The sequence below is a fragment of the Primulina eburnea genome, chromosome 9 (genome assembly GCF_022965805.1).
Source record: "Primulina eburnea isolate SZY01 chromosome 9, ASM2296580v1, whole genome shotgun sequence".
Classification (NCBI taxonomy): domain Eukaryota; kingdom Viridiplantae; phylum Streptophyta; class Magnoliopsida; order Lamiales; family Gesneriaceae; genus Primulina; species Primulina eburnea.
Window position 1 is genome coordinate 31,019,070 of NC_133109.1, and position 12,624 is coordinate 31,031,693.

The 12,624-nt window shown below is 34.5% G+C and overlaps 2 protein-coding genes across 2 annotated transcripts; both read left to right on the forward strand.

The window, feature by feature from the left end:
- The first annotated feature begins 3,995 nt into the window (after nucleotides 1-3,995).
- Nucleotides 3,996-7,658, forward strand: LOC140841638 (uncharacterized). Its single transcript, XM_073209194.1, has 3 exons — nucleotides 3,996-4,675; nucleotides 5,324-5,511; nucleotides 6,841-7,658. The coding sequence occupies exons 1-3, from the start codon at nucleotides 4,108-4,110 to the stop codon at nucleotides 7,519-7,521; spliced, it is 1,437 nt and encodes a 478-aa protein (XP_073065295.1). The 5' UTR covers nucleotides 3,996-4,107; the 3' UTR covers nucleotides 7,522-7,658.
- A 1,546-nt stretch (nucleotides 7,659-9,204) lies between these two features.
- On the forward strand, nucleotides 9,205-10,465 carry LOC140840894 (protein PHLOEM PROTEIN 2-LIKE A10-like). Its single transcript, XM_073208047.1, has 2 exons — nucleotides 9,205-9,868; nucleotides 9,987-10,465. Exons 1-2 carry the CDS (start codon nucleotides 9,205-9,207, stop codon nucleotides 10,463-10,465), a joined length of 1,143 nt encoding a protein of 380 aa, XP_073064148.1.
- Nucleotides 10,466-12,624: the final 2,159 nt, after the last annotated feature.

The following is a 12,624-nucleotide window of genomic DNA, read 5'->3' on the forward strand; positions in this document are numbered from 1 at the left end:
TTGATCAGAACAGGTCTTGAATTGAGCTAGATATATATATTGATATGGTCTATCTGATATTGTCATTTCAGATTGGATATGGACAGATTTGACTTCGAGACTTCGACTTCGTCAGACCAAGAAGATAAATGTATAAATCAATGTTAACCGGGAGTTGGACTTGAGTCGGATTAGACTTGAGTTTCCCTAAAACCACATACTTGTATGATATTGTTTTATATCTTTGTATGACTTGCATGAGTACGCTTATTCTATTGATTTATAGAAAAACAGAGGATAGCGGATAGCTATTGAGCGAGAGTCACGGACAGAGGTGTCCAATGGCGACTGAGTTGTTGTCATGGGCACATTGCACATTGTCAGAATAGGATTGGCGGACATGCCAAGTCTTCGGCTGATTCGCCAAGACACTGGACGTTTGGTATATGGATTCATTGATAGACCAAAGTCCAGCAATAAGAACGCCATCGCGAAAGGAGAGTAGGTGACACGTTCTTATTCATACCGGGATCCCTAGATGAGCGATGATTCGAGTCTGAGAGATCGAGTCGAGAGTTTGAGTTACCGTTTGGTATTGAATCATGTTTCGTGGATTACAATTCATGTTGTTATTACAGTTTTATATCGATTCATGTTTTAGATTATGATACATGTCTTGATATATGTTTCATGCTTTTATATATATGTTTTTATATGATCGCATGTATACATGATTTATATTGAGATTTTATTCTCACCTGAGTTATCCGGCTGTTGTCGTGTTTGTATGTGTGCATGACAACAGGTGGGACAGGATCAGGGTCAAGAAGAAGATGAGAGATCAAGATTAGAGTGGTGATTCCGGACTTTGATGTAGATAGGTTTCAGCTCTTGATTTGTAGTAGTTGAACTTTAGTTTGAGTTGAATACATGTTGTACAAGTCTTGTACTTTATATTAGACTGATATGTATAATAGATGAATTCCATTACGTTCCGCATTTTAAAGAATAATTTTTTTTATGACCCTAATTACTTTGATTAGTGCATTGATCCTAATAATGACGATTAAGAAGATGATTAGCGTCCGGGTCCCCACATTAACGGTGTACATTAATCACACACCGTCAATATTATTATTCACGGCATGCATATTAGCATGCTGCGGCAGAGAGACGCCCAATGATAATAAAAACCGTCGCCGATTCAAATTTTGCGACGGTTTACCATTAACCGTCGCTAAATATAGCGACGGTTTTAATAAAACCGTCGCCAAATGTGAATCGGCGACGGTTTGTGAATACCGTCACTAACCAGCATCCGCGCTTCGTGAGCACGGATTACCGTAGTTTTGTAAATGTTTTTTTTTTTTACATTATTTTTGAAAAAAAATTTAAAATTTAAATTATTTTTGAAAAAAACCCAACAACATATAAACTTGACTTAGAATTTGACATCGACTAGAAATTGCTCCATAATATGTTTCATTCTTTTACCCTTTCCCGGAAGTCGATGATTATTCATAGTTATTATCTTGACACCAAAGAATAGTTCAACCTAATGCTTTAATTCTATCATAGTTGATCTTGATTCGACATTAAAAATATATTATTTTTCTCCAATAACCGAATATTTTTGTCTGTAAATAATGCATATTTGATTTCATCCGTAAATAGATTTTATTTCTATGAGTTCTAGTTTATAAGAATACTAATTCTAACTGTTCATATATTATGATATCACGTGTGATTCACTGAAAAATATACTATTATATGAACATGCATTACCCTTAACTTTTTTTAAAAAAAAAAAAAAAATTTGGTCAAACTTGTTCACCAAAGTGTCCATTCGCCTTTCACTGCCAACGGCGCCGACCACATCTGACAAATTATATGATAGATAATAAAATCTGGAAGGCCCCCAGGAAGAAGGCTAAGTCCCTTTCTCCTTCCCTCTTTATTTGAGTTGAATTCAATTGAAATTAATTGCAATACCATATATATATATATATATATATATATATATATATTATATCGTCTTATCATCTTTAGAAGATATCAAAATATTTAATTTCATAATGATAATTATTTTTTTTATCTTATTAAAAACTTCTTCAAATCACTCCATATTTTAATAAAAAATCTAAACAAAACTTCTGTTTTAAATCAAACAATTTTTCTAAATTGAAAATAATTCCGTGTTAATTGTTTAATATTATTTGATCAAATTAAAAATAATAATAACACATGTAACGCGTGTACATCTTTATATATATATATATATATATATATATATATATATATATATATATATATATATATATATATATATATATATATAAACACCATCCAAACCAACTAAATCTCAATCACTTCATCCAAAGTTCTTGTATCATAATAATACACGATTGATATAAACATATCAAGATTTGTGATCATATAGAAGCAATTTTGATCATGGAATCATACTCCTCTTCTTCTTCGAGTGCATATTCGGATTCAGCTCACTCAGAAACCCAGTTTCCTCGGAGTTATTATCATCACAAAGAAGAAAAGAGCAGAAAAAGACAACCACCGACCGTCGCGAAAGATAAGATAATGAAGAAACCGATCGCACCTTGGCCACGAATAACCCCGCCGAAAGTGTACAACGTGGCACCCGTCAACTTTAGGGATGTTGTTCAGAAGCTCACTGGGGCGCCTGAATTCCAGCCCACACGGCTGCACGAGGCTGCGCCATTGCCGCATGCATGAGTGGTTTCAAGTACCAGCTGATTAGTCCGCTCGCGGTCAGCGTGTCTCCTCCTCCACAGCTTTGCATGGTCTTCATATGTTCTTTCCTGTTTAGCTTTCATCATTTTTTCGTTCCATGTGTATTTATAATATAAAAGTTATTATATCAATCAATCTACTATGAACTTTAATTTTGAGAAGAAAAAAAAATCAAGTGATATCAAAATGTTCGAAATTCAAAACCCCTGGTGCACATATAATTCCCATATATATCTAATTGCGCATCTTTATATATATATATATTCAAATTTGTAATAGTAATTATGAATATACAGATTTAAAAAGATTAATAAAGAGATAGAAATGGAGTTAATAAAGTAGCTTCATCATATGTATCACAATAAACATGCTTGTAACAAGAAATAATTAGAATTGAAAATTGGCGTCAATTGCATCAACACCATCCTAAAAACCAAAAAGCAATTAATATCATGTTAAACTCTGAGTTTTTAAAAATCAAGCATGAAACTTTCTACTGAAATGTGCCTAACTTTTTGTAACATAAGGATGAAATGAGTTTGATTTTTTAAAAATAAGGATGAATTAGCTTTTTAATATTTTTTAAGAGATTTTTGTGCAAGGGGATGCAATTAGCTGATTTAAGAACGTAATTAAAAGTTAATTTTTTTTTAAAAAAAATACTATACATATAATGTTAAGATTGGAACTTGGACCTAACTCAACTCTAAAAACTAGCTCAAGAGGGGAGGATTGTCCAAGTCCATATATACAACTCTCAGGTATTTTATCCAACCGATGTGGGAAAATTAATACACCCTCTCACGTCCAGGAATGAACATTTGGAACGTAAGTTTACAAATGACCCAACTATAGGCAGAACGAGTGGTCCAATTATGGACAATTCAATACATAACGGTAGAACATAAGCTCTTATATCATGTTCAGATTGGAACTTGGATCTAATTCAACCCTAAAAGCTAGCTCAAGGGAAGGATTGTCCAAGTCCATATATACAACTCTGGGGTATTTTATCCAACCGATGTCAGACAACTAATATATAATTATATTAATAATAACATTTGATCTGTTTTAGTTTTTCAGTTTGGTTGATTTTCAACTTTGTAAATCCAAACCGTGATTGGTTTGGATTAGTATAGTGCATTAGATCATATATCTGACTATATTTTGTAAAGTCCATCCATCCGAAACCCAGGGGGCTAAATGATAAATACGGAAAAATAATCAGTAAAACGACAGCGTTCAGCAAGCTTCGTCGCGATTGACATTCCATTCTAGTTAAAAGCTGTGGAGTAGTCCCCAACTTCCCACGTGCAGTTGACCGGCGATCCATACCCTAAACCGATCTCCTCCTATACAATGTCATGGTTGGCTCGATCCATCGCCAACTCTCTCAAGCTCGATGACGACGAGGATGACGTCAGGACCGACAAACCCGAATCTGAGCATTCGGAAGGCCCTCACCTCCAGAGCGACGATGCATCATCTCCAACCTCTACGCCGCGCGGCGTCAAGGATGATCTCTCGGACCTCACCAAAACCCTGACACGTCAATTCTGGGGAGTGGCTTCATTTTTGGCTCCCCCTCCTCAGCAGATCAGAAACGACGAGGAAAATGATGAATCCGATCCGGATTTGATTTCGGGGATTCGGAGTGACTTTGCGGAGATTGGGGGAAAGTTCAAGAGTGGGATTTCTCGGCTATCGAATAACATCAACGTGACTGAAATCACGAAAATGGCCTCGGATTTCCTGCAGTTGGGATCGGATGATGAAGGTGAGGAGGGGAGCAAGGAGGGTTTTGATTCGGCGAGGAATGGTGCAGTGGGTGTCAGTGAGGAAGTGGTGGCCTTCGCTCGGGACATTGCTATGCATCCAGAGACTTGGCTGGATTTTCCTCTACCCCAAAATGCTGAAGATGATCTTGGTATAGTTGATTTATGTTGTTTCCGGAATATAAAGTTTGTTTGTTTTATTGTCTTTTTTATATTGATGAATAAATTTTGGTTTGCTGATGATGCTAAGATTAGAAGCATATTACATTTTATCTCATGCTAGGGCAATTAATTGTTGAATTTGTTTTGCCATCAATTCAAACTCCAATTGAGTCTACGGCTTTTTGTAATTTCTCGTTATGTACAACTAGGGGTGAAAGTTGAAACACAAATGATATTCATTAAATGGCTCTCTTAAGGGAGATTCAAGTCCTAGCATGTGAGAACCAACAGCCCGAAGACATCATATGAAAGTAACAATCGATGAACTAGTTGTTGGGTGATACAGGTGGATGACAGAAGGGAGTTGTATTTGACAAAGAAATGTTTTATTTGTTGATTGCTGAGAAACAATGACAGAGATCTTTGTTTAACTTGTCATGAACTATCAGACCTTTGGAGCATCCTTGTTATAACTTGAGCCTTTCAAATTTTTAAAAATCAATCCTGAACTCATGTAATTTAAAAGAATTGGATTCTGTATGTTATCTTTTTTTTTTTGAGGAGGCATTAACTTTTTTGATTGGGTATTACAATTTTTATGTGATGGACATTTGGCTCGTTATTTTTGTTCACTATAGATTTTTATATGTCTGATGCCCAACAAGAACATGCCTTAGCTGTTGAACGGTTCGCTCCGAGATTAACTGCTTTGAGGATTGAGCTTTGTCCTGGATACATGAGTGAAACTCGGTTCTGGAAGATTTACTTTGTTCTCCTTCACCCTAGACTGGATAGCCATGAAGCTGAACTTCTATCGACCCCACAGGTTCTTCATAATCACCATCCTTCTCATCTTCTGCTTATTAGTTTTGCGTTGCATCAGTTTTTTTTCTTACACATGTAATGTTGAGTCAGAAGAGAATCTGAGTTGGAGCTGTAACAAATTTGGCATGGATATTCAGTGCTCCCATCTGTAGTTGTCGGATGAAATTTTGCCGGATACTTTTGTAGATGGGAACTGGGAAGAATACCATAGCATTTTTGTTTGACTGTTTGTATTTCGATTCTCTTTTGTTACCGCAGCATGCTTTCCTTGCAAACATAAGGCATAGCAATTCTTACCAAGTGAAGAAATCCACAAAATTTGGAGTGTGAAAACCAAGTGTTTTTGAATTTTCTGTTTTATCATGTGGAGCGTGAAAACTAAATCTCTTGGAACTTTCTCCTTTACCTCCGGTTATTCAATGCATTGCCTACTTTGGCAATCTATGCTGCTAGTTTCATATGGTACACAATGAAAATATGTTTTCTAGTCATACACTTCTGGAAAGCACATCTTGGAATTTTTTGTTTCTTATTTCTTTGTTTACTTTTCTGCCTCTTTCTTTCTGATTTCTTCTATTATTTATTTTAGTTTGGTTTAATTTGATTTGAGAAGGAGGATGTTTCTGTAGTTTAGGTGGCCGTCCGAGCTTGTTTTCGTTCTAAGAATGATTTGCATTGCAAGATTATGTGCATTTTTGGATAATCAATCCAAGTTCATTCTCTCTTTTGTTTGGGAATGATATTCAGTCGCCATGTGAATGATAGTAGGTCTTCCGTATGTTCTTGACAACAATGTTCTCTTACTCCAGAACTAATATTTGTCAATGCTCTTCAATCTTTTTATACGGATTTACGGCTGTATCACATTCTATTTTCTATGATTATGTTATTCTTGAACTAGGTGTTATTTTGGTGGGATATAACAATGAAACAACATTAGAAAAACATTAGCAACTCTCGTGATATTTGTTTTCTGGAGTAGAAGAGAAACATTTGACAATTTGAATTAGTATAAAAAATTCTTTCCATTCAAATTTCAGTAGCCTGAGATCTTATTTTTATAATGCTGTAGTAAATCCATCTATTTAATCTGTCAAACAATGATTTAATCTTGACATGATTCACTTCCTAGAAATATATGGACCTAGACCTACAATCGAATTAATGATCATCTAGATGTTGATTGTATGTTGCTAGATGGGCTAGAATGCTGGACACTATCAGCCCATTTTATTTGTAACAATTCAAATTTAATGTGTGCATTTGTTCTGTTTGTTTCCTTAAACTTCAGTTTCGTTGAGGTTCACCATTGCCGTTGCCATGCATGCAGATAGTGAAAGCAAGAGCCTTGCTGACACAAGAGTTGAAGAGTCGAACTTCATCAAAACAAGAAGATGTGTCACGTGGTAAATCTTTTAACCCAGAAACCAATGCTGGTTCTCAAAATGAAGAGCCTCTTTCAGTGCTATCCCCTGTCTTTTCTGGAAACGAGAGTACCAAGGGATCAGACATTGAGATACATTCAGCCAACGCGCTAGCAGATTCTGAAACAGTTAAGCATCCGATTGAGAGTGATGAAATTCAAATCGTTGACAAGTCCGTTATAAAAGAAAATGATGCCTGCCAGGTTACAGACCAAACCATAAACTCTGGTTTCCCAAATGTTTTGGGAGAGAAAGATGAAGATGATGCTGATGATTGGTTAAAGGAAGAAAGTTCAGAAATTGGTCCTGCGTCTAGAGTCACCATTCCCATTGAAAACGAAGAAGACGTCTCATTTAGCGATCTTGAAGAAGATGATGGTGACGTATCCTCGAATTTCAAAAAATCCGATCACAGTTTCAAAAAAGACTCTCCAGAATGGGTTCAACTAAGTAAAAGCTCGTCCAATCCATCTAAGGATTTGAACAATAAGTACTCTGGCAAAGAAAATGTAAATACCCATGACAAGAAAGAATCAAATGACTGGCTCGATGTTGATGACATTGATGTCGCTTCATCAATCATGTAAGTCTTGCATTATATCTGAGTTTACCTTTGCACTGTGAATGATTTTTCTTCCATTTTACTGTCTTGAGTTAAACTCTTGGAAATACAGTGTTTGTATATAATGTGCACGTAAATAAAGTATGGATGCTGATTTTGATATGACTGATTTTATTTAAGTTCCCTAGTGAAAGTTAATACCATCAGAAACATCGGAGATGCAGCCAACACCCATCTTAGTGTATCTTCATATATGATCTTATTTTGGGGTTATTGTACTTAGGTTGCGTCTGGAGCATCAGATAGGTTGGATATGATATCCAACTTAATCACACCTTTGGCTGTTCTGTATCAGACTGGTTACAAATGACACTATATTATGGCATGCTAAGCTGATAAATTTATCATGCAGGAAGAAAGCCATTTGATTGCTTTTGCCTTTTCTTAAAATTACCTCTTTCTTCTCTGAATTTTAAACCTAATGTCAGCGCCTCTTCTCCCTACCCATTCTCGGTAGCAGCATTCTTCTTCACCCATTTTAATGTGAAAATACATTGATTCACGACAAGCCCCACTCTCGCTGTCGTATTTGATATGGACCCAGGATGGGAAGGTGGAGAATAATATCGGAGCGTAAGAGAAACGAAACGGAGGGTGGGGTGTTATTACAACACCTTTTGCATGGAGGACCACCAAGAGTAGAGATGGGGAGAAGAGAAAAGATGTCGTTAAATTGTCGAAAATAGAAAAACACACGCTCAAAGTTGAGCCTCAATCTTTACCTATGTGAATTTGGTCTTGAACTTGATCAACATAGAATATGAACTAATTCCTGGCTTCAAGAGCTGTTCGCACTTATTTCTCTCTTTTGAGTGAAGATGGTAGTGGCCATTTTACAGTATTAAGATTTCGAGTGCCCGTTGATTAGCATGTAAGCGCGTGTAATTCTGTTCATTTAAACATCCAATAGTTTGACAGTTGTAATAAAATTGTCCACTTGAGAACAAACCCAATCCTGAGATGTTACTCGTCATATCAAATATCATGAACAGAATACTTTGTACGAATCCCATCCTAAAAGATTTCGAAGCTAAAGTCTAACTCGGACTCTCATTTTTAAACTTCATATATATATATATTGAGCATGTCGTATTGTCCAAATTCAGACGTAATCATAGAAGTCTGGAACACTTTTGATTATAAAATGGGTCCTGTTACGTGCATGAGTCATCATCATGTAATAATAAAGCTTCCATCCCTATCCTCCCGGCTTTATGGTTCTCAGATCATCCATATCCATTTTAGCTGCTTCACACGTATTTTATGTCCATACATACATGTATAAATTGTTTATATTATATTATATTATATTAAAAGACACTTTAATTCCGGTATCTTCTTTGATCAAGTAGCGTTTCAAAATTCAATCGCTTTCCTACATGCGAGATTCTTAGTGAATCACCAACAAGTGCAGCAATCCCCTATGTTTCTTACACATATATGGACTTTGTCTCTTCCCAAGGTTTGCGTTTGCATCACTCTTAACCTTAATCTTTAGCTGCAAAATGAATATTTGTCATTCAAGGCTTTGAAACGGGCATGATCGTTAACTTTTTGTGATAATTGAAGAATAAACAGTGATCAGGATTTGAATCTCCGAACCCATTATTATTTTTGTCACTCCATATTGGTAACTTCTGCACAATTTATGGGTAGTCTCGAATTAGTGAAGAAATGTTTACTGTACACAAAGAACAGGAAAAAATGGGTTCTTGTTTTGTGCGCATTGGGATTCACAGGCTACGGTGCATATGAGATTTACAACTTGCCTTCTGTTGTTAAGAAGAGGGAAAGGTTGTCCAAACTGATGGGGGCTTCAATTTCTGTGGCTGAAATGTTGTCTGATTCAGCTGAGGCATTCGGGATTCTTTCCAAAGACTTGAAACAGTTTATACAATCAGATTCAAACGAAATTCCACTAAGTTTGAAGCAAATTTATAAAATGACCCTGTCAAATGAGTTTCATGATTCATTGGCAAGAATCACTAGGGCTTTTAGTGTAGGAATCTTGCAAGCATATGGACATGAGATGACCAAAAACGGTTATTCTATGATTGCGGGTTCGGATTTGTCTGACCGGATTGCGGATAATTTGTTTTCGAGTGCAGGCTCTGGATTTGCTTCTGTAGTTGTCGGGAGTTTTGCTAGGAACTCGGTAATGGCCTTCTGTTCCGAGTTTTTGAATGCTGATCATAGTTCTTCGATGACAAATGAGAATTTTTCGATGTGGGCCGAGTTTATCTGTGATCAATACAAGTTTAGGGAGCTTATTGGATATTGTACCCAAGTATTCGTAAGCACAGCCGTGGCAGGTTTATTTGGACAAGACCTCAAACGTAAACACATTTGATGAACTTTTCTGTGGCTTGACTAATCCCAAGCATGAATCTAAAGTGAAAGATATGGTGTTATCTGTATGTAACAATGCAGTGGAAACAATTATCCATACGGCTCATCATGTCTTGAATACAGATTCAGGTGCTGTTTCGAAACCAGATTTTGATCATTCCTCGAAGATTGATTTGAATGGTGGTTTCTTTGAGGTAGAGAAGACGATTATTGGGAGAAAACCAAGTTTAAGCCATTTAAATCCAAGAAAATTCAAGAATCGTGATCGTGGTTTCGTGGGCAAAATGTCATCAACTCTGGCTGTGCCAAGAAACCGGAAGCTTGTACTTGATATGACTGGAGCGGTGGCATTTGAAACAGTAAGATCTTTTCTCGAGTTTTCGTTGGAGAAATTATCGGACAGTGTGAAGAGAAGTGTTGGTATTGCTCATGAAGAGATGGCGGATAGGGGATCTGAAACAGTTAGATATGTGAGTGACAAGTCTTCTGCAGTTACATCTGTGTGTATCGCTTTGTGTCTAAGCATTCTGAATAGCCCGTGGATTTTAGTGAATTCGTAAACGTTATGTTTGTGTTTGGATGAAATGATTCGTACAAATATATATCCAAACAAACCGAATTAATATATGAGTAAGTCTCATGTGAGACCGTCTCACGGATCATAATCTGTTAGACGGGTCAATCCTACCTGTATTTATAATAAAAAGTAATACACTTAGCATAAAAAGTAATAATTTTTCATGAGTGACTCAAATAAGAGATCCGTCTCACAAATACGACTCATGAGACCGTCTCACACAAGTTTTTATCTTAATATATTTGGAGTATGAACGTAAATCATTTGATTTCAAACGTTTATATCCAAACAAACCCTCTATTTTAAAATGTTGTAACAAAAATGCAAACCCAAAAAAACAGAAACGTAGAATATATACAATCTGTGTCCATGTTCATTCGGGTTTGTTGAATATGTACATCTTGCAATTGATCAAGGCAATGATTCCGTGTTGATTCTTGTTTTCTTGATTCTCTTCTCTTTTGAGACAGATGTCTGTATCAGTTGAATTCATGCCTCGATATTCTCTTTCAACATCTACCACATTATAAGCTCCAGAAGAGATGGCAGTTCTACCACGATTGGTATAATCTCTCAACAAGTTACGGATCTACGACCGCTGCTTCTTTTCCCAGTAATCTTCGAGAGGAGGCCCGAAAGCATGTATATCATGCCTGGGATTGGGAATACTAATATCAAACTAAGAAGCCAAAAACTTGTATGAGACGGTTTCATGGGTCGTATTTTGTGAGACAGATCTCTTATTTGGGTCATTCATGAAAAAATATTATTTTTTATGCTAAGATTATTACTTTTTATTGTAAATATTTAGGGTTGATCCGTCTCACAGATAAAAATTCGTTAGACCATCTCACAAATGACTTACTCAACTAAAAATGATTGCTACATGAAACTAATTCTTCTTTGCCGAGAAAATTTAAGGAATCAAAGGATATATTTGTCCAAAATCTATTATCTATATAAATATATCAATTGAATTGTGAATTTCCTCTATTATCCTCATTAAAATTGTACTTTAATGACACTTTGTCTTCCTTTTATGTAATTAGTTAATTATTATTAATCAATTATTATTAATTCATTGACTAATTATTATTTATTACTCTTTCACTCACTTTCATGGCATGACTACAAATAATATCAAAATATTTGTTCAACAACTAATGATTCGAATTGTGAAAATACCTTACAAATAATAGTAATAGTGTTATACATTCTTTTATTAAAATAAATAATACAAAAAATTATGCTAATAGAGGTTTTGAACTTATTTTTACAATTTATGTATTAATTATATTTTTCATAATCTTAATTTTTTATCAAAAAATACAAAATCTATTATCTATATAAATATACCAATTGAATTGTGAATTTCCTCTATTATCCTCATTAAAATTGTACTTTAATGACACTTTGTCTTCCTTTTATGTAATTAGTTAATTATTATTAATCCATTGACTAATTATTATTTATTACTCTTTCACTCATTTTCATGGCATAACTACAAATAATATCAAAATATTTGTTCAACAACTAATGATTCGAATTGTGAAAATACCTTACAAATAATAGTAATAGTGTTATACATTCTTTTATTAAAATAAATAATACAAAAAATTATGCTAATAGAGGTTTCGAACTTATTTTTACAATTTATGTATTAATTATATTTTTCATAATCTTAATTTTTTACAAAAAATACAAAATCTATTATCTATATAAATATACCAATTGAATTTTGAATTTCCTCTATTATCCTCATTAAAATTGTACTTTAATGACACTTTGTCTTCCTTTTATGTAATTAGTTAATTATTATTAATCAATTATTATTAATTCATTGACTAATTATTATTTATTACTCTTTCACTCACTTTCATGGCATGACTACAAATAATATCAAAATATTTGTTCAACAACTAATGATTCGAATTGTGAAAATACCTTACAAATAATAGTAATAGTGTTATACATTCTTTTATTAAAATAAATAATACAAAAAATTATGCTAATAGAGGTTTCGAACTTATTTTTACAATTTATGTATTAATTATATTTTTCATAATCTTAATTTTTTACAAAAAATACAAAAACATTTATAGGTTTCGAACTTATTTTTACAATTTATGTATTACTTATATT